The sequence below is a fragment of the Nelumbo lutea genome, chromosome 5 (genome assembly GCF_056320005.1).
Source record: "Nelumbo lutea isolate HS-2025 chromosome 5, American lotus-T2T, whole genome shotgun sequence".
Lineage (NCBI taxonomy): Eukaryota > Viridiplantae > Streptophyta > Magnoliopsida > Proteales > Nelumbonaceae > Nelumbo > Nelumbo lutea.
This window is the reverse complement of record NC_142688.1, coordinates 38,275,400-38,298,553: the sequence shown is the minus strand read 5'-3', so window position 1 is coordinate 38,298,553 and position 23,154 is coordinate 38,275,400. Positions and strand designations below refer to the sequence as shown.

General features: G+C 38.5%; 1 protein-coding gene across 2 annotated transcripts; it reads left to right on the top strand.

Moving 5' to 3' along the window:
* The first annotated feature begins 979 nt into the window (after window positions 1–979).
* Window positions 980–22,337, top strand: LOC148851813 (proteinaceous RNase P 1, chloroplastic/mitochondrial-like). Of its 2 annotated transcripts, XM_088942833.1 has the most exons (7): window positions 1,194–1,301; window positions 1,437–2,663; window positions 7,096–7,185; window positions 7,283–7,464; window positions 18,748–18,868; window positions 21,674–21,742; window positions 21,851–22,337. In XM_088942833.1, the coding sequence occupies exons 2-7, from the start codon at window positions 1,452–1,454 to the stop codon at window positions 22,031–22,033; spliced, it is 1,857 nt and encodes a 618-aa protein (XP_088798959.1). In that variant the 5' UTR covers window positions 1,194–1,301; window positions 1,437–1,451; the 3' UTR covers window positions 22,034–22,337. The 2 variants fall into 2 exon arrangements, with proteins under 2 accessions (XP_088798957.1, XP_088798959.1); XM_088942831.1 differs by having other exon boundaries at window positions 980–2,663.
* Window positions 22,338–23,154: the final 817 nt, after the last annotated feature.

The window sequence follows — 23,154 nt, the reverse complement described above, 5'->3', positions numbered from 1 at the left end:
GTAATCAATTAGATAGTGTTTCCAACGTCGTTGACCTAGTTGGTTGAATTGTTCGAACCATTACCTAGCCAAGATTCTAGGTCTGGTTCAATCAAGACCCGTCAGACAATAAAAAACTGTTGACTTGGTCAAGAACTACTCCATCCAACTAATCGAAATCGGTGACCTACAACCCAAAGGCAAATATGGTTCAACCTCCAGGTTGATTTTTAAAACATTACAATAGGTGGTTTTTCTTGAGCTTAGATCTTCTACCCACAAATAGGGGTGTCAATTGGACTAGATTTGGTTCAATCCAATCGAGTCCAATATGTGTCCGTTACAAATAGACCATATCCAATCCAATGCAATGAATATTTTAGATCATTTTGGAATGATCCAATTCAATGACTGGACCATCCAATCTTGAAATTGGTTTTTAATTTAGATTTGTTCCAATCCAAACCTGGTTTATTGACACATATATTCTTATTTTATATCAGTGAATTGGATAATAGGAGCAATCTGACCCAATCCACTATAAATCCAAAATAAATGAATCATCTAATCCAATCCTATCAATACTTTGAACCATTAAATCTGAATTGATCCAATTCAATATACCTTATTAGCAGTTATTAATCTGTCCAATTCGTCCAAATTGATGAACGGGGTCCGATCCAAAATAAGTATTAACACCCCTACCCACAAACTCTTCCTACATCCTTACGAGACACTATAGGCATGTGTAACGAATATCTCTATTATCATTTATTTGGAAATGTTCCCAATAGACTGTATAATTTGTCCTGACTCCTATTTTAACAAAAGCTAAGCCGCCGAAGTATAGGCCATATTGGTGGGGTTGTGAGAAAAGTTTTTACATAGGGATATCGGAAATGAGTTTTTTTTTTTCAACTGGCTGTAAACTCTTTGCTGAATCACGAATTATTACTGTCGTGATTCTCGTAAAATCTCATAATTAGTTCCACAGCGTGCTGAACAGCGAAAGCGTTCATCTAAACCTTGAATACACACATGAAACGAAACAAATGGATTTACCTTATATCCGATTTGATCCGGTTCGGATGCAGTTTTGCCTTTTGGCCCTAGCTGTATTTTATTTCTTTTTCTGATTTTTATATTTATATTAACTCGAATCGGGTTAAGTCGAATTTCCCCGTTTTAAGGCACCTCTGGCTCTGTAATTTTTCATTGATACAATGGAGTTCTGGTTTTAAATGATGCGGTTGCTTCCGTTTACTACAGGATGTGCGACTTTCTCTCCCTCCGTCGTCGGAACGAAGACGAAATTGTGACAGGTGTAGTCTTTCTGTCTTCTAGTCTTCTAAACTGCAACTTAAGAAAGAAATACAGGCCTTACTCGGCTTGTTTTAATAGTTCAGAATCACCGGCGTGTATTTTTAGCTAAATTTGAAAAATTTCCCTTCTGAAAGACCGAAACAGGTACCATGGCGATGCTCTTTACAGGCTCTCTCTTAATCACGCCTACCCTCGCAAGGAACTCTACCGTCTTCACCTTCTTCACCAAAACATCATTTCTCTTGTTTGGGCAAAAGAGTCATGCTTACAGTACTCACCCCCATTACTCATCTCTTATCTCTCTCAAATCCATTATCACCAGCAAAAATAAGAGCTTCTCTATGAACAAGAGAACCCAACTCTCTACTTCGGTCCATTCTGCAACAATGCCCACTGATGAATCTTCAACACCCACCACCACTGTGCTTTCCAACAAAGCACGGAAGAAGGCCCATCGAGAGTCACCTGAAGGCTTGCTTCGGTTCAATCTCGATATGTGCTCAAAGCGTGGTGACCTTGTTGAAGCCCTTCGCCTTTATGATGATGCTCGAAGTAATGGGATACCACTCAATCAACATCATTACAATGTTCTACTTTACCTGTGTTCTTCTTCTCAGACTTCTTCGGTTGAATCCAGTGGTGTCAGGAATGAAGAGGGCAGCTTGCATTTGGGTCTAAGAAGGGGTTTTGAGATTTTTCAGCAAATGGGTATTGATGGAATTACTCCAAATGAGGCTACCTTTACTAGTGCTGCGAGATTGGCGGCTGCGATGGAAGACCCGGAGATGGCTTTTGATTTGATTAAGAAGATGACAAGTTTTGATATTCCGCCAAAGTTAAGGTCGTATGGGCCGGCGTTATTTGGGTTCTGTAAGAAGGGGGAAGCCGATAAAGCTTATGAGGTTGATGCTCACATGGTGGCGTCTGGGGTGTCGGCCGAAGAGACAGAGCTTGCTGCCTTGTTACAGCTTAGTGCGAATGCAGCGAGAGGGGATAGGGTGTATGAAATGCTTCATCGGTTGCGAGCGACTGTGAGGCAAGTTTCGGAATCGACAGCTGAAATTCTGGAGAGCTGGTTTAAGTCTGATGCTGCTGCGGAGGTTGGAGAGGAGAATTGGGATGTGGAGAAGGTAAAGGAAGGTGTTGTTAAGGGTGGAGGTGGGTGGCATGGGCAGGGGTGGTTGGGGAAGGGGAAGTGGGAAGTAGTCAGAACTGAGATGGATGAGAAGGGTACTTGTCATTCTTGTGGGGGGAGACTTGTTTCTATCGACATTGATCCTTTGGAGACAGAAAACTTTGCTAGTTCGTTATCCAACTTGGCTTGCCAGAGGGAGGTTAAGGCTGATTTCAATAGCTTTCAGGTATTAATATTTTTATTTTCCTTTTCTTTTTTGTTAGTCCTTAAATTTCAGGCTTTGAAGAATTTTGTTTGCTTTGATTAATCATGTAATTCAGATATGCTTTAGTTTTTCTCTTTCTTTTTATCATGCAACTATATTTTCCTACTGTTTTGGGATTTGGAAAGAACAATGTTTAGGTTTTATTCCAATAATTGAAAAAAAGGCTATTATCCTGTTGGTTCCCGCAATTCAGGGTCTTTGGAAAGTGGACTGGATATGGTCCTAACCTTTGGCATTTTTATTTGCACAAAATGGCTGCTCCCAGACTTCAACCTGCATTCTCAAACTTGCCAACCTGAGATTTTACCATCGCACCAAGCAATGTTCCTTTTATAGCAACAATTGAAAAGTTAAATAATTTTGGAAGTCATTTTTACAGTGTTCTAATTAGTAAGAATGGTTATGGATGAATCTGTAGAAGTGGTTTTGCAAGATTGAGTGGCTATATTGCTAATAAAAAAAATCAATCCTTTTGGATCCCATGTTTTTGTTGTCATGTTGCTATCTATCTATATATAAAATGCTTATTTGTGGAAATAGTTATATAGAACATTATTAAGTGTTGGCATCTTTCAAGACATATGGGATGGATACTTTGCGATTTTCTCTTTCTTTATTGGGTGGTTACTTCAACTTTTTCTTGATGAGAAGATTTTTTTTCTCAATGTATCTTTCTATCCTTCAGAAAGCATGAGCAAATTCTTGAGCTACAAGTGGAAAAGAGATGTGCTTACAAAATTGTGAATTGTGATTTGAAGTACTTTCATACTGCGTTGTATTTCTTGGGATTTAAGGGTTAAGGTCATTACCCAATGCTCCTCCCAGCTCTCTGAGGTCTTAGGAAGGGTGGACTGGATACTAACTTTTGGCATTTTTGGCACAAAGTGGCCACTCTCAGACTTGGACCCACATTCTAACACTTGACAGCCCAATATTTTACCATTACATCATTATATTTCTTGGGATTTCAGGTTGAAAAATGTGAGCATTGGAGAAGCTGGAAGTTTGCATGCATCTCATATATTTTTCATTTCTGGCGTTAGTAAATGGATTATCTACAGAATTTTTCCAAGCATCCAGAGATCTACAACTAGGAGACATCGCTTCTCCTTTTCTTATTGTGCTGGTTGTTGATTTTTCTTGTGTCTCATCTATTGAAGTCTGGTTGTTGATTTTGGAAGCCAGCTTGGTTATGGTCTTCCATAATTGCCAAAAAAAAATGCTATAAGGGTTGAAAAAAAACTCTTCTGATGGTTGTTCCTTGATGATGATTTGTTGGGTAATGATGATGCGGGATCTGGACGCTCCCTCGTGTGTTATGACTCAGACTCAGACTGTGTGTCAATCTGGTTGGGCCAAGCTGATGTCTGTTTGTCCGAGATAAGATGAGCTGCAAGGAAAGAAGGGTGAGAGTGCCCGGGTAGGTTTTACCCGGGGAGAACACTCCAATGCTTAAGTCAAAAAGATGGTATGGTAATCTCTTGTGAGTGTGAGAGAGCTTGAGTGTATCAGTGCGCATACAATTCTAGGTGGATCTGGACGTCTTATATAGGCCCTTGGATTCAGGGGGCTCATGGTAATTGTCTTCAGCTCTTTGTGGAGTTGTTTCCCTATTTTCAGGCGGATTAAGGTGTCAGTCGAGAGATTTTTGCGGGAGTTATGATTCGTTCACGTAGAATCTAGCATACGACACGGTAAGTCATTCTAATGGTCGCGCTATCGGCGCTTTTGGTAGCAAGCTGCTTGGGATGGTTAGCGAGCTCTTCCTCGTAGGTTGCCTTAGGTCCTCTCAACTCGGCTGACTCCTAGAACATGTTGCTGTAATCTTACGGGTTTGCCAGCTTGGCCTTGCTGAAATGGAACTGCAGGGATGGTTAGCGAGCTCTCCATAGCAGGTCGCCTTAAGTCCCTACAGTTCGACCGACTCCTAGGACAGCTCGCCATAATCCTACGGGGTCAGCTAGTTTGGCCTCGCCGAGGTAGAGGTCGGCCTGGGTGAGATGCTTCGAGCTAATTTTACTGAGGTAGCTCGCTGACTTGGCGCTGAGGTGCCATCCAGAACAAGGTTCAAAGTATCGACACATATTGGCCCGTATAGGCCGATACGTATCGTTCCGGGACCCTTCCGATATACCCCTACAGTGGGTGTATCGAGGGTCTGATCGGTTCAGGGGGTGGAGCAGCCCTAAACCGGCCCCCCCTGAACCAGTTTTGGAAAAAAAAAAAAGTAAAAAACAAGGTATCGATTTGCCCGATACGCCCTTACCGGCGTATCGGGTGTATCGATATTTTGAACCTTGATCCAAAAGCCTGTAGTATATGCTTTTCTTCAAATTTCAGTCTTTTTACATATTTAAAACGTAAACAAAAAGGAGAGAAAGAAAGAATAGAAATTATATATATATATATATATATATATATATATATATATATATGGTGGGAGTAGCTGTTCTTGTTGGGTTTGGTTGATTGGGTAATTGGGGTGAACAGGTGGTAGGAGAGGAGAGGAGTGGGCCACTTTTGGTAGAGGGTTGATTCCTATAGGGTGTTGATGGAATGTGGGAGGGATGACGGGATGAGTATGGTGGATGAAAGTTCAAAAGATGAATTTTATACATCACCTATTTTGTACATAACGAATTTGGTTGCTACTCTACTAGATAGTACTACTAATGCTTGACCTTATTAGCGTCCAAAAAAAACCTTGATCCAGAAGCCACGTGTCGCTGTATGATTGGGAGGACCAAGTTACCCCTCATCAGGTAACACTTTGGGTATTTCATTTTTTATTTTTATTTTGAAAAAGGTAAGGTAACTTTAGAGATTTGAAGTATTGACTCTTGACTTAACTCTTGCAATTTCTACCACAAGACCATCCACAAAGCAAATGATCACCAATCAATACGTTTTTGGCATAAAGGAAGTTTGAGGCTGATAACCTTTAGAGATTTAACCCGTGGAGTACAGCCAACAGTTCTGCTCTAATCTAATTACATACCCTACGGGTCCAGAATGTAATGCTTAAATTGTGCTATTGTTGCCTCTGAAAACACCCTTATGTCTTAACTTCCTAGGCTTCCCATGCTACTCCCATCAAAATTCAGCTTGATCTTATTGGCTGAACTGCCAAGAAAGGGTTAAAGATGTTATATACTCAAATCAATGTTATTGGCTGGAGAGGGGAGACCAATGTGCATGTGTCAAAATGCCAACTGAGCTGTCAAGAAAGGGTTAAAGATGTTATATACTCAATCAATGTTTCTCGTGAATGAATTGCTTCCTTATTCTTGCATTCTTTTCCCCCAAGTCATTCACTTCCATATTCTTGTGTTCCTTTCTCCCAAAACTAACTAAAGGATAGCAGCTCTTGTGCATGTAGCCATGTGCAGTATTTTTCCTCTCCCAAAACTGACAAAAGGATTGCCATAAGCCACATGATATGGCTGGAACATCCACTACTAAAGGTATTACCACTCTTTGTTGGTCTTCACTGGAGAGTGATTTCATTAAATCAAATTTTGATGGCAGCAGTGTGGAAATCCCAGGGAGCTCAGGAGTTAGTGGAAGTTTTAGAAATGAAGATTTCCATTTCACTGCTGTTTTTTTGGACCCAACTGGTGTAGGTATTAAGGGCTTAAGTCATGGGCTTGATGGAAGGAGTGCAATGAGTGAGAAGTTTGAATACTAAAAATGGTAATAATTAAAGGGTATTTCAAATTGATGCTGGCATGGTTTCTAAGTAGGGAGACAAAGATTTGGGAGTATAGGAATGAGTTAAAGAAGTTTAGGTGGTTGACTAAAGACAAAGAAGTAAGATTTTTTTTTTTTTTTTTTTGAAAAAGGCAAAGTATAAAGACAAAGAAGTAAGATTTCAATGGATAAAATGGACAACTGATAATGTAACTGATTCTTTGGCTAAACAAGGGGTGGGGAGGGATCAAATGTTTTGAGCACAATTGTAAGAAAATGAAAGGGGAGAGATAAGAGGTTTTGTTTCTGTTTGTTTGATTGTACTTATATATATATATATATTCTTAATTAATAAATTGCATGGTTATTGATCAGAAAAAAAGCTGTACAGACACATGATAATGCTATTGATTTGCAAAGAAGTAAAACCATATTTGGTTGATACCTTGTGCAAATAACTTCCTTATTTTTTGGGCTCAGAATTTTAAGTTCTATCTCAAAATTCCACATGTCTTAGCAAATGAACTCAATCTTTTGTTAAATGGAAGAGAATGCTGTCATGGCTTATAATGTTGTCATTGATAATGTGTTTCACTATCTTAGTGGTTGGCCAATGCTTTCTCCTTCTCTATGCTTGAGGCAACTTCTGCATATAAAGATTGTCAATCAAATCTTGTCTAATTTAGAAGTTAACTCAATTCAGGAGTGGCTTTGCCAGCATGGACCATTTGATGCTGTTATAGATGGTGCCAATGTGGGTCTAATCAATCAGCATAATTTCAGCTTTTTCCAGGTGAGATTCTGAAGGTAATTTCTAGAAAGACTGGTAGTTTTGCATATTCTTTGAAGTGGTAGATACATGAGTTCTGAATGTGCTAATTCTGGGGCAGCTAAATTCTGTTGTTAATCGTATTCGCCAAATAAGTCCATCAAAACGCATGCCACTTATTGTTTTGCACAGTCGTCGAGTGAAGGATGGTCCTGCACAGAACCCAAATAATAAGAAGTTGTTAGAAAACTGGAAGAAGTCCGGTGCACTCTATGCTACCCCTTCTGGATCAAATGATGATTGGTAAAACCTCTTTCATTAACTTGGAAAAAGTTTCTTGTTTAAACTATAAGCCATAACGTTTTTAGTCCTTAACAATGTTTATTACCCAATCTGCTTCACCAACGGTCCATGAAATTTAGCCATATAAATAAAATCCTGAACTACTACGTGCTTAAATATATTTTCCTTAGTTATATTTTCAACCTCATATTGCCTATGTTCTAGTTATGCATTTTCTCTGAACTATATTCGATCTCCCTCTGAGCAAATCCTTTAGGCTCAGTTTGGGAAGAGTACAAGCACAAGTAAGTAAACTGCAAATACAATGTTTAGAAATACAATATAGAAGGTTTTGCATTGTACATATTTGCATTTGTACTCTTCCCAAACTGAGCCTTAAGGGAGGAAAGTTGTGAGATATAATTCTGTAACTTAAAGAGCTTTTCTTGTTTATTTATTTAATTTTGGATCAGTAACCAATAGTGCTTATTCACAACTAAGGATCTTTGCTGCTAGGTCCTATGTATGATCTTTAAGCACACTATTTGGTTGTATAATTCTTGTGGCCATCTTTGTCGTTTTGTATCTGAAAGGTTTCTCCAAATATAACACTATTTGGTTGTGTAATTCTTGTGGCCTATCTTTGTTGTTTTCAATATAGGATTTAGTTGTCTGTGCAAACCGGTATTACATGAACATGAGCACAGGAATCAAAACTCAATGCATGTTTAGGAGTCATGACTCAAAAAGATGAAGAAATAAGGACTTGCAGACACATTTACAGAAAAGTATAAACTATCAAAAAGTTTGTATTTTGTTGAATTTTAACATTATAAACCTATAGAAAAAGGTGTAAAAGATCACTTTTATTAATTCTACATTAGCTATTTATTTATGTTGAATAAGCAAGGAGAAAAAAGGAAAATGTCCATGCAACACTGGTACAAACTCTCTTCACTGGATTTACATGCTGGCGTGTATCACTGTCAAAACATTCTAGAGTTTAGTATTCAGCCTTTACCTAAGGTTTGTTTGCATAACCCATGTAGGAGGTACAGGGTGGTATTTTGTGATTCTATTTCATTATATTGATATTCATGTTTTGGCACCTTTACAATTTCATCAATAAAGATCTGCTGTCCTGTTTTGGTTGATTGGTTTTTCAAGTTTGTAAGTTCAAATTCCTTTGTTGACTTTCTCTGAATACTGGTTTGTCCAATTAATGTTCCTGCTTTGGCAACAGTCTCCTATTCCTTTAACTTCCTTTGTTCTTGAATTGGGTCATTTCTTGAGCTTGGAATCCTACTTTTGGTTGTTGTTTCTTGCCTAATACAAGTTTTCTTTGTAGTTATTTTCTGATCTTGGAATCTTGCTTTTGGTCATTGTTTCCTTGCCTAATTCAAAATTCCTTTGTAGTTATTTTCTGGTATTTGATCTCTCCGTGGGTGCAACTTGTGATATGCTTTAGGTTCTACTTGTCATAGTATCTATACACTATTGTAGCTCAGTGATCTTGTAATGTAAGAGAAAGAGAAACCCACTTCTGAAGCCGAGGTCTTCAATTCAGCCATAGATGCGATTAGGAGCTGGTTGTCAATACATACTGAATTCAAAGATGTTACTTCTGATCATACTTTTTTGAGAGTGGACTTTTTCTGAGATCCTTTTTGTACAGTTACTCGTTGTATACAGGACCAGTTATTAATATAATCATACTTTACCTTCTTTCAAAAAAAAAAAAAAAGTAAGACAAAGAGAAAAACTTTGTTTCACGAAGAGGAATCAAGAAGAGTTGCCACCAGGGCACCAACTAAATAGGTATAGTTGGTTACCAATAAGAGACCATTATTGCTTCCTGCTGAAGGCATTAGGCACATTGGGGCTGCCTAAATAAAAGTAAAAGACTCATTGGACAAGTATAGGCACTTGATCTTGTTGAACCTACTTAGAGGTCCAGCTTGCATGACTATTGTATCAAAGAATGACGAAGATTAGGGGTGCAGCTTGGGTTGGTCTTGGCCCTGGCCCACTCAAATTTTGACTAAAGCCCAACTCAAGCCTGCCCAAGTTGCACCCCTGATGAAGATGACATATGGAAAAGAGGAAAAGAATTTTCAATATGATGTCATGGGAAACTACTAAAAATGTTCACGATATATGACATAAGATGGATATTAAAAAAAAAGTGAAAGTAGAGAAAAAGGAAATGAAGTCATACTATTGGCTCAGGGGATCCCATTCCTTGTAAAATGAATAATAACAGGCAATGGGTGGCTGATAAAAAAAAAAAAAAACTAATAGGCAATGGGTGCCCAATAATCATCATTACCAATAATAGAAATTAAATATAAAGAAAGAGGTTAACCTATCAAAAATCTCGAATAAAACACATATAAGACTTTCATCTTATGAGGTATAGGTTCAAACTATAGAGCTTCCTTGAAAATAATTAACATGGCTGACATGCTCCAACTGAGGACCAAATTATGTTTGCATTTTCTGTTTGATGAGTGGAGAGTGTTTGCTGAAATAGGGCTGTCGAATGAGAGAAGAAGAGGAAGAAGAAGAAGAAGAAAAATGAGATGGGTGGCAGAATAATGCTCAGCCAGCCCTAATCTATTATATATAAGGACATTACATAATGTTACATAAATAGACAAGAATGCCCCTGATTAGTGATGGGACACCTAGTAAAAAATAAACACTAAATAAGATTAGGCCCAGTAACTAAGGCCCAATAACTAATGACTTAAGACCCAACAAAGATAAACATACAAATTAAGACAGTCGAACTAACACTCCCCCTCAAGCTAAGCATGGATGTCAATCATGTTTAGTTTGCCAAGTAAGTCCACGAATTTCACTGTAGCTAGCCCTTTAGTCAGAACATCTGCAATCTGCATCTTGGAGGGAGTATAAGGAATGCAGAGTTCTCCTGAGACAACTCTTTCTCTAACAAAGTGACGGTCTATCTCAATATGTTTCGTTCTATCATGTTGCACTGGGTTATTTGCAATGTTGATGACTGCCTTGTTGTCACAGTACAACCTGAGAGGGCACTCAATCTTTATTCCAAGTTCACCAAGCAGGATCTTTAGCCATAAGAGTTCAGCAACACCATGAGCCATAGCTCGGTACTCGGCCTCTGCACTAGATCTAGCAACCACATTCTGTTTTTTACTCTTCCATGTAACTAAATTTCCTCCAACAAAGGTACAGTGCCCAGACGTAGACTTCCTGTCCCCAACAAAGCTAGCCCAATCTGCATCAGTATATCCTTCAACTTCAATTTTACTGTTTTTCCTGAACAAAATCCCTTTCCCCGGGCAAGACTTCAAATATCTGAGGATCATTTCCACAGCTTTCATATGAGGGATTTTAGGAGTGTGCATGAACTGACTGACAACATGTACAACATGGCGAGTGAGGGACAGGTACAACATGAACTGACTGACATTTCCACAGCAATGTCAGGGCGAGTGAGGGACAGGTAAATCAACTTCTCCACCAGTTTTTGGTATCTTTCCTTATCAAGGTAGTCCTCTCCTACTAACACTTGTAGACCATGATTTTGTTCTATTGGAATATCGACTGGCCTACACCCCATCATGCCCGTCTCTTGAAGAAGATCAAGGATGTATTTCCGCTGACATATATAGATGCCCTCTTTGGATCTTGCAACTTCAATCCTAAGAAAGTATCTCAGTTGGCCCAGATCTTTGATCTCAAATTCAGCAACCAAAAACTCCTTTAGTCTTTTAATCTCTTCCTGATCATCCCCTGTAATTACCATATTATCCACATGGACAATAAGTGCCGTAAGTTTGCCATTTCTCTTCCTGATGAATAGGGTATGATCTGCCCCACTTTGAGTGTAACCCCCTTTCTTCATGACTCCACATAGCTTCTCAAACCAAGCTCGAGGGGACTGCTTAAGGCCGTATAGGGCCCTTCTCAGTCTACATACCTTCTTGCCAAAAACATAACCTGGTGGAGGATCCATGAACACCTCTTCATGCAGGTCGCCATTCAAGAAAGCATTCTTCACGTCCAACTGATGTAGCTCCCATGAGAAATTTGCAGCTAATGATAATAGAACTCGGATTATGTTGAGTTTTGCCACTGGATCAAAGGTTTCTTTGTAGTCAATCCCTTCTTTTTGAGTAAACCCTTTTGCTACCAGTCTAGCCTTGTACCTCTCAATGGACCCGTCCTCCCTATGCTTCATAGTGAACACCCACTTGCATCCAACAGTGCCTTTCCCTTCTGGTAGATCCACTAATTCCCAAGTCCTTGCTTTCATTAAGGCTTTCATTTCTTCATCCATAGTCTATTTCCATTTTGGGTCAGATACTGCCTCAGTATACCTGGTAGGAACATGCATGGAAGATAGAGCAGACACAAAAGAACAATAACGAGGAGACAAATGTGAGTGAGACACAAAATCAGCAATGGGGTATCTAATAGTACAAGAACGAGTAGACTTACGAAGGGCAATAGGAAGATCCAAGTCAAAGGAACTGATAGGATTACCTTGAGTTTCTGAGATAGGTTGATCCGAGTCCAATTGGTCGCTGTCATGAGTTAGAGAACCCTTCTTCCTTCTGTTGTAGGTGATTTTGATATCTCTTTGCAGCCTGCTGGAGTCTTCAGTAATATTTGCAACATCACTAGTAGTAGTCGGTACAATGGGAGCCTCACTAGATTCACCCGGGATACCACAACTAGGTGGATCAGGAGGAGAAGATGGAAGGCCTGAGGTCGAGAGAGGTACAAAGAATGGGGGAACAGAAGAATCCTCTTCCATCCCACTAGTCTCCCCCTAAAGAGGATTCTGGGAAGAGTGAAAATAGGATTGAGATTCAAAGAATACCACATCCTTTGTGACATATTTTTTCTTGGTGACTGGATCATAACACTTGTATCCCTTCTGAGTAGGGGAGTACCCCAAAAAGATTCCCTTTGTAGCCCTATGATCCAATTTGGTCTTCTTCGGATCCTTGACATGTATAAAGCATACACAACCAAAGACTCTCGGTGGAAGAGAAAAGTTAGGAAGATGAGGGCAAAGAACAGAGACAGGAGTTTTCATCCCCAATACCTTGGATGGCATTCGATTTATCAGATATGATGCAGTAAGGATTGCTTGAGACCAATGGCTTTTTGGAACTTTGTGCTGAAATAGTAAGGCTCGAGCAGTCTCCAATAGGTGCCTATTCTTGCGCTCAGCAACCCCATTCTGTTGGGGGGTACTAGCACAAGATGACTGATGAATCATTCCAGCATCCTTCATAAACAGATTCAAGAACCTTTCAAAGTATTCTGCAGCATTACCTGACTTGAATTGTTTGACCTTCGTACCAAATTGTGTTTCAATCATTTTGCAAAATGTCATGGTTACCCGCGGCACTTCTTCTCGTGCTTTTAATAAGTAGATCCATGTGCATCGAGAATAGTGATCAATAAAACTGATAAAGTATCGAAAGCCATCAACAGAAATAATGGGAGAGGAGCCCCAAACATCAGAGTGGACTAAGTCAAAAGAAGCTCAAATTTCATTACTTGAAGTTGAATAAACAGTTTTACATTGCTTTGATAGTTGACAGACTTCACAAACTAACTCTTGACTTGAAACACCTTTGAATAATTCTGGAAACAACACTTCCAATGATGAAAAAGGTAAATGACCTAGCCCAGCATGCCACAGATGTAACCTAGCTATTGACTCCACATTGGACTGACTACAAGTAGCAGATGTTTGCAAGGCCGAACTGATGTCTGCATCAAGGTAGTAGAGACCTCCACACTCATGACCGCTCCCAATCGTTCTCTTCGTCAATCTGTCTTGAAAGACACAATGAATAGGAAAAAAGGTTATGCTACAATTCAAATTTTTTGTAAGCTTTGAAACAGATAATAGATTTGAAGAAAGATTGGGAACATGCAAGACAGATCTTAGTGAGAGGTTCTTGCTTAGGTCAACCACTCCCTTCCCAGAGATGGTAGAGAGAGAACCATCAACAGCCCTCATTTTATCTTGGCCAGACATTAAATGATAGGAAGAAAATAGAGAAGACATGTGTGTCATGTGGTCAGTTGCACCAGAATCAATAATCCAAGAGGCAGGATCAATAGTACCAGTTGCACTAAAGGCAGGGACAATACCTGATATGGCAAGGGAGGAGGATGGAAGAGAATTGGTCCTTAGACGGGCTAGGGCCCGACTAAGTACCTCTACCTCATCGGCAGTAAAACCCAAGGACCCGGTTCGAGGGGAATTAGTAGTCTGTCCCATGGAAGAGGAAGTAACTGTAGATGAGTGTTTTGAACCATCATCACTTTGACCCGTAGCCAAATTCACACTTGCAGATTGATCCTTCAGATGCTTCATATCTTTCCTCGATGCAGCTGGCTTCAGATGCGGATGGAGAACCCAACAGGTCTCTTTCACATGCCTTTCCCCTCCACAGTGGGTGCACTTCAGATGTCTCTTGTCAGAGTGCCTGTTTCCCCCTTGATTTGTAGAGATTAGGGTCGAATACTCCACAGACTGTTCAACTAGTCTTGTTTGAGTATCAACCTGCATCTCTTTTCTTCTCACCTCTTCATTCCTCACAAGGTAGTAAACATGATGTAAGTCTGGCATTTCATCCCTTCCCAGAATTTGGGATCTTATGCTCTCATATATAGGTTCTAGGCCAGCCAGAGACTTAAATGCTCTACCCTCTTCAATTTGTTTGTCATGCTTTTCTTTGTCTCCGGCACTCTCCCAATTAATAATAAGGTGGTGATCTAACTCTTCCCATAGTCCTTCTAGTGTAGCAAAATATGTTACCACACTCATATCTCCTTGCCTCAAGGTAGCAATGTCTTGATTCAGTCTGTAAACTCTGGCATTATTCTTTTTCTGCCCATAGGTTTTAGAAACCTTTTCCCATATCTTGGCAGCCGTGGAGAAATGTTGAACAGTCCTAGCTACTCTTGGAGTCATTGAGGCAAGTAGCCAGGACATAACAGTAGCATTCTCTTTGCGCCAAGCTGCATATTCAGCACTCCCCACTTCTGGTTCCTTCTTCTGCCCATCCAAGTAACCAGTGAGTTCACGGGATGCGATGAAAAGCATGGCTGAGACAGACCATTCCCTGAAGTTGTACTCATCCAACAACACACTTGTGATCTGTAGGCTGTGCAGATTTGGATTCTCCAGATTAGGAGACCTCCCACAAGCCCTAACATCTCTAGAAGACTCTTCCCCGGATATGGAAGACATCTTCACTTACTTGTAAATGTCAAGACTATAAACGCAATATATAGAGAGTTGTTTCACACTTACAGAACTTGCTGCACTGTAAACTCAGTCCTGAGAACCAGACACAGAGCTGAAACACTGAGTACTACACTACACACTGTGCCCTAATTACTGCTGTCACAGATTATACTCTGTTGTGCTCACTTCTGTTGTGTTCTAAATACTGCTGCCGCAACTTGCAACTTGCTGTGTTGGCTTCTACTGTGTGCTAAGCACTGCTATCGCAGGTTATAACCTCACTCACGAACAGTTCTAGGACTGCTGAGATTAGTCCTTCCTCCTAGATCTGTTCTACACAGATCTATCTTAGCCGAATGGCTACAGTCTACTGTACTGCGTCTATTAGGGCATCAGCCTCTGGGTCTAATTCCCCTTGGGCCCTACAACCAAGGGAAACCCTAGATGTAGGTCTAGCTGTGTTCTACGACCAACTCTAGGGTTTCTTTGCAGCAACCAAAAAGAAAGATGCGAGAGTTACCTGCGAGTAGAAGAAGGGGCGGCTGCTGTAACCAGTCGAAAAATCAGTGCTCTGATACCATGTTTGCTGAAATAGGGCTGTCGAATGAGAGAAGAAGAGGAAGAAGAAGAAGAAGAAAAATGAGATGGGTGGCAGAATAATGCTCAGCCAGCCCTAATCTATTATATATAAGGACATTACATAATGTTACATAAATAGACAAGAATGCCCCTGATTAGTGATGGGACACCTAGTAAAAAATAAACACTAAATAAGATTAGGCCCAGTAACTAAGGCCCAATAACTAATGACTTAAGACCCAACAAAGATAAACATACAAATTAAGACAGCCGAACTAACAGAGAGAATGTAATTCACCTCTTTCTCGAGTGTCCTTTTGTCTTAGTTTGGAAAGAGTACAAATACATACAAAATAATGCAAAATATGAGGTTTTGCACTCTACATATTTGTATTTGCACTCCTTTCAAACTGAGCCCTCACTACAAAGGTATGAAGCTACTATTTAAACCTTTTTAGTGTTGCTTGGTCTGCCCCCTTCTGAAGTGGTTGAGCTGTTTTCTCTCCAATTTCTTCCTATGAATACAAAAAGAGGGAAGATTCTATGGCACTTTATGAGGGCAGGAATTCTATGGAGTGCTTGAGGTGAGAGGAATTCCATGTTTTTTGAAAACAAAAGTCAAAATACTGAAGGTATTAGACTTTTGTCTGATAGGGGTAGCATGACGGTTGTAGACTTTAGAGGAGTTTTGAGGAGTTCCAATTGCTTTGATTCTAAGATTACGAGGGTAACTTGCAGAGGCTAGCTGTCCTCAAAGATTAGTCAGTTCCAAGCTATGGGTCACACCTGAACAAGGACCTACATTTAACTGAATTTTGACTGCAGCTCTCTTGGGAATCCAGGCTAATCTGGTATAGGAGTTTACAGAGATCACAAGAGCGACATGTTATTAAGCTATTCAGGTCCAGATGGATTGGGAAACTCTTGAAGGGTGGAACTGTTAGCACTTATTCAATGATTTAGATTGCATGGGTTAAGCTTGAGTTATTTGGGCATTCAAGGAGATTGCCAAGTGTGGTCAGTTGATTTCTCTTGAAGGATGAAGAAGAACCTTGATGCTTTTAGATCCTGAATCAGAGAAGCAACAACTCTATCTTCCTATTCTGTATTCCAATCTGAACTGCTTGTTCAGTTGGATTCCAGATCTGCTAGCAGCATGGCAGATAGAGTAGCCAAGATGGGGTAAACAAGAGAACTGGAATAGGGAGTTCCAGAGCCAGGGGGAAATCTTTTGTTGTTTTATACTTGGACTATATGGTACTATCAGCCAATGGATGTTTATTTTTTGTTTGATAAATTATCAGCCAATGGATGTTCGATTGCCATTCATAAAAAAAATGGATGTTCAATTGTTTCCATCCTATTTCTCTAAGTATCTTGGAGAGTAGTGCTGCATTGTATATATTATCTCTTTCAATAAAATTTTACTATTAATGATTACAAAATTCTTGGATAAAATATAGTTGAATTTAGATTGCAACAAAATTTTAGAATGGGATTTCTTTACCATGATAACACTAGAAAGATATCAGAAAGAAGTCAATGATTATGAAGGAAACGAAAGGAGAATTCCTACCCAAGTAGGTATCCTCCAAGGCACTAAAAAGTTCAGAACACATCAAAGATGGTTGAAACTGAAAGAGAACCAGAAGGGGGGGTTTCTTCACCTTAAGATATTGGTCCAACTTTTTCATAGAAAAGAAAACATAAATGGAATGAGGTTATAAGATTCTAAAAGTTAGGGAATAAAAATAAATATTAGGGGGTTCATATTCTAAATAAACATCCACTCTTTATTAAAATAAAAAATGGTATTTTTTTAAGCAAAAGTTGTTCTATGAAGGGGCCATTGCTTGGTGTAGTGGTAAAACTTTGATTTGACAAGTGCGAGAATGTGGGTTCAAGTCTGAGAGTAGCTATTGGTGCAAAAAAGAAATGCAAACCCCAGATAGATAGGACAAACATTGAGTAATGGCCTTTTCTGACAAAGTTATCATGAGACTCGTGGGAATTGAGTCCTTGCCCCAGTCAGCTCTTTAATGCTGGTCACACCGGAACTCAACGGGACTTCTGTTTTATTGAGTAACCTGTCTGGAGTCCTCCTATCATCTCTGGATGGCTGTCATGGATTCACCAAATTTTAGTTTTGATTGGTTGTTCTATCCAGAATCAATCCTAGGCCAGTCTGGATGGTGGAGTCCTTCTTGGACCTATTGGAACATTCTTTTGGACTTAAGTACAGTGGTGCTATTAGTATTGCTGACTAAGCAGATAGTAGGTGAGAGCTCTCCTAACAGGAACCTGCATGGAAAAGCAGCTTTGAATATCTTCTTTGGTCATTGAGGGTCGACTTGGCAAACGATATGACATATATCCTAACAATTTGGGCAAATCAGTTCAGATAAGATAGATCCTAATAGAGATGAACCTAGTGACAGCTGAACAAGCTAGATCTAGGGATGTGAAGGGTCTTTTTTTTATGGTGACAACCATTACAACTTCTCAAATTGAGTAGTTTTCTGTAATGGATGGGCTATCTATTTATTTACCATTTGTCATGTACAATCTCCCTTCTTGTGATGTCACATTATACATACAAGTTACTTTCTCTCTCTTATCAAACAAGGTTATGTTATTTGAGCAGTTGATATTCTTCTCTTTTTTGTGATCCATTTTACCAAAGTCCTAATGCTAGCACATAGCCACTTCTTTGATTTATGAAACCCAGGATGACTAGTCTAATGTTGATCTGCTAAAATCCTTTAAGCTGCACTATGTCACTTCCTGACTGCTATATCTTAGGGTCTAGCAAATAAGCAGCTTTATATTGGGTTCCCTACAGTAGTTACAGTATCAGATTGAGTTGGTTCTCAATTTGTTGTATAGTTATGCTTCCCAATGTGGTTATCTTCTTGAGTGGCGGTACTTACTCTAAATTATGTAGAACAAATAATTACTGATAAAAAAAGAAAGCTAATACAAATCCCATTACTTTAAGTATTGTTGAATCTTTGGGGTTCAATTAAATGATCAATTTACTCATATTAATTATCTATTAGACAATTGATCGGTCAATTGTTTCTACTTGTTCAGCCCATGAATCAATAACGACAACTGTTTAACTGCCCAGGATGATGGAATTGATTCAGAAATGAAGAAGCTGAGTATGCCTGAGGACGCATATTTACCTATTTAGTGTTAGGTTTTAAGATTAAGAAATAAAGAGAAATAAAAAAGAAATGATAGTGAAGAAGAGCTTAACTGAGGTAGATTACGGTAGAAATGTACTTTAAAACTTGACTAGGATAATAAATACAATTATTTAATCTCTTGCTAGTCAATACACCATTAAGCCCATTTTATTCTAGTTCTCAATTTCTCATTAAGTTTTGCTTTCCTATCCTTTGCATTTGATGTATGACTTAGTAAAAATAGATTAATTTTTCATATTATTACAGGTATTGGTTATATGCTGCTGTTAGTTGTAAATGTTTGTTGGTTACCAATGATGAAATGAGGGATCATTTATTCCAACTGCTAGGAACTAGCTTTTTCCCAAGATGGAAAGAAAAGCATCAGGTGTGTGTTTATTTTTCATTTCTTCTATATTGCCTTTTTTTTTTTTTTTTGAATTTGTGGTGGAAAATGTATTTGATGTAAAAGCACAATTTCATTGCCAGATCTCATAGAATAAGGAACAATGAAAAATATTATTCCTCTTAAGCAATAGATTTTTTATCATGTATATTGTCTGCACTTTTTGAACTATTACTCTGGTATTGTTTGTTGAACTTGGTTCTATTACTCATACCATTTATCAATTTTGTATTTCCAAAAACTAAATATCTTTCAAAAGTTCCATTTTAATTATTATTTCTTTTATATACTTTTTTCATTAATGGACTAAATTGTTTTAATATGCAGAATTGACACAATTTTATTTTTTTGATGAGGTGATCAAACAATTTTTAATAGAAAATGATTATTATTGTTGTTGTTGTTGTTGTTAGGCTGGGTTTGGGCTCGGGCTCGGGCCAGGCTTATTTGAAAAAGCCTGAGCCTGGCCTGAAACATAGTTGGACCTGGTGTGTAGAGGCTGAACCCGTGGGCCTAAAATTTTGTCCAAGCCTAATAAAGAATGGCCAGCTCGTCAGGCTACCCGGCCCACAAACAGGTTTACTTACAGTTACAACAGTATACTGCCCTCTACACCCAAAATATTTACCCAGCCATAGACAAAGTTCCTACATTCACTTGAGCTCATTTGAAACAAGAGTGTAATATATAAATAAGATTGCTCCTACCAACATGTATGAATCACTGGCCTTCCAATCTTTCAGATTCTTTGGTTATGTTCTTTCCTAATAGCTCAACATGTTGTGTGTGGAACCAGGGCCTGAAGTACTGCAACCTTGCTCTCAACTGAAGCATAAGGCAAAAATTGGATCACTTGCTTTATTGATGAAGAGCAAACCAATAATATCTGAAACAAGGAACTGAAAAAATCCATAGAAATGACATGGCTGAGAAAAAAAAGGAAGAGGTGGTTGACCGTCTCTTTGGCTGTTTTATACATGACACAGCAATAAAAAATTTGTCCACACAAGATTTGCATCTCCTTTTATGGATTTCATCACTATTACAAATTCCTTTTGGTTTTTCTTTCCAAACAATTCCATTCCTTTGAATGGGGAAGACGATAAGATCTTCAAGTTTCTGAGGAAGAAGACATTCCATGATTTTTCTATTAAAGAGGGGCTTCTGAAAAAATTGAGTTCCATATAATGCAATACTTTACCTAAAAGAAGTGTTCCATAAGTGGAACTGCCTTGAACAGAAAAAAAATAAAGAAATTCAGAGATTTTCTTTCTGACATGAGAGTAAACTCTGTATAGTCTAGGACATAGGATGCATGCTTTGCCAGCATTAGATCAATCATCCTCCCAAATTTTGATTTTAGTTTCATTTTCCACCTTGTTTTTCACGAGGGTAGAGCACACAAAATATATTATTATTATTAGCATGATGCCCTTCCATAAGCTAACCCCATAAGAAGAGGCCACTGATTTAGTTTCCCAAATACTTATTGTATCCCCATATTTTGCAGCCACTACCATTCTATGAAGAGCAAGTTCCTCCCAAGAACAAAGCTTTGTTCATGAAGCTCATTTTTGGAAAAATCTAGACTCAGAAAATGTTTGGGCTGTCTCACCCATTTCCACCTAATAGAATTTCTTGGATCTTTTTGCAATAAAAGCTGGCATTTTAATTTTTAAGAAATGAGGCAAGATAGATAGGGATGCTAGCCAATGCACTCCTTTCATCCAGCCAACCTCTGATCCATTCCATCAGTGATAGGATTTCCTGCTCATTTTCAATTTTGTTTAACACTTAATGGATAGCCCAAATAAGAACAGCACAGAGGTTCCACTTGACACCCCAAAGCGGCTGAACATGCTCTAAGAGTCATTATTATAATCGCCCACCCCAAAAATGGCACTGTTAAAATGCTTCAGGGATACACGAAAACTTTGAAATAGCCAAGAATGGCTCTCAACTTCTGATTTGCAGGGCTAAAAGATAAAGGAAAGTCAATGTGTCATCTACATATGGAGTGGGTAATAATAGGTGCTTCCTTCACTGTAAAACCGGTAATAAGCCTCATGTTTTCTGCCTTACACATCATGCAGCTTGGTTTCAGTTACTGACAAAGAAGTCATCAGGAAAAGGGACATTATCTTAGAAACTGCTGATCAAACTGATTGGTTGGGAATGCTTATCTTCCTTGACCTCTTATCTTATTAGGAATAAGAGAAATAAAGGTAGCGTTGAATGTGACTCTAGATATTCCTATCATGGATTTAAACACATATTCCTCCAAGAAATTCTATACAGCTTCAAAGAAGTTCATATTCGAATCTATCTAGATTGGAGAGTTGGTCCATTCAACAGCTTGTCTCCTAGATTTTCTCTGCTAATTCCCTTTCTAACCATCATGCCTCTTTGTTCAAGATATTCTTAGCTCCAGCCCCACCAAGATTGGTTTACTACCATCTTTGACTGCATATATATTTGAAAAGTAGCTTTCTATTATTTGTCTTACCTTTTGTGTTCTTGATCCATGGGTTATCAATTTTCAGCTTGATTAGAGTTGCCCTTCCTCCTGAAATTTTCATATGCACAAAAAAACCTGAATATGGGTTGCTTTGCTCATTGAGCATTACCTTCATTGACTTGACAGTAGCTCCAGCAAATTAAATCCTGGGTAATGAATGTTCATATGTGTTTATTACAGACGTTCTAAACTGAAAATCCAATTACATTTTGATGTTTCGCCTGGATTGGTCTCCTTGCTGAAACCCAAATTTGTTTTGATCTTCACAGGTTCGACTTACAATTTCCAGAAATGGGCCCACCTTCCACATGCCCCCACCTTATTCAATTGTTATACAGGTGATCGTGTCACGGCTGTTCATTTCCTTGATCATTTTAAGCTGTCATTTGTTATTGCATGACTTCTATTTGCATCTTAAAAATGTTGACTCGAGGATGAATGTGCAGGAATCAGAAAGGGGTAGTTGGCATATACCAACGGTCACTGGGGACAACATTGAGACTCCAAAGCAGTGGTTGTGTGCTACCCGGTCCCAATCTAACACTGTCCCAGATCCAACACGAAAATCCTCTTCCATGGGAGAACTCACTAGGTTGTTTTCAACCAACAAACCGAATGTTGTAGTGTAATCTTTGAAGAGAATGTCTATATTTAGGGGGCCGTTGGGTTCGCGGGAATAGGGGTCTGGAATCGGAATGACTTGGTTGGGCGGAATTGAAATTCCATTCCCATTCCTGTTGGAATGGTCATTCAATACCATTCCAGCTTATTCTTATGCCAAAGGATTTTTATTCTTATTTCAATTTTGATTCGATTGCAAACCAATGGATCATTAATGGTTTTTTTTTTTTTGTTTTTTTGTTTTTTTTTTTAACATGTGTAAACCATGAGCAAGTTTGGATTTTTTGAGCTGAAAGTTGAAGTTGAACCTAACCACGAGACAGGTAAGATAATTATAATAAACTGAATACGAGTATCGGGCCAGAGCCAATTCCAAACATTGCATTGAACAAACGGACGAAGGGCACATGCTCTTATTTTAGATATAGGCCATGTTTGGGAATGTTTATGTTAAAAATAGCACTTATTGAACAAGTGCTTATTTGAATAAGTACATATTTATATTTGGCATCCAACTTTTTCAAGTGTCTTATTTAAAAAAATAAATACTTATTTCGTATTTGGTGTTTGCTAGTCTTTTTTTCTAATGAGCAATTAAATATGTATTTATGACTATTTTGCCTTTCATTTTTTTTCAAATTTTACGAAAACACTTTTATAAAAGTATTTTAAAATAATTTTATTAAAATATTTTTATAAAAATATTTTTATAGAAGTATTTTTATAAAAGTAAAAGTATTTTTGTGGAAGTACTTTTATGAAATTCAACTAGGGATAATTTTGAAAGAAAATTTTGAATAAGTGCTTATTGTATAAATATTTTAAAATATTGAAATTTTGGATTTAAAAGATAAGCACTTATTTTTCAAACACCAATAAGTGCTTAGTGATATGGTTCCTCAAATAAGCGCTTATTTTTAAGCTTTACTCTCGCTAATATAGAAATGAAAACTGTCGTGGGTCTCTGCAAGAGTTGAAGTTGGTCAATGAGAGTTTGCTTCTGATGCAGAAGACCTGCTGCTTTTGGGATTTGGGTGAAATAGAACCAACTCTATGCTCTGCAATAGGCCATGGAAATCCCACCACATTACTCTTTCTTCTCATGTTTTACGTTTCTCCACAAGACCAC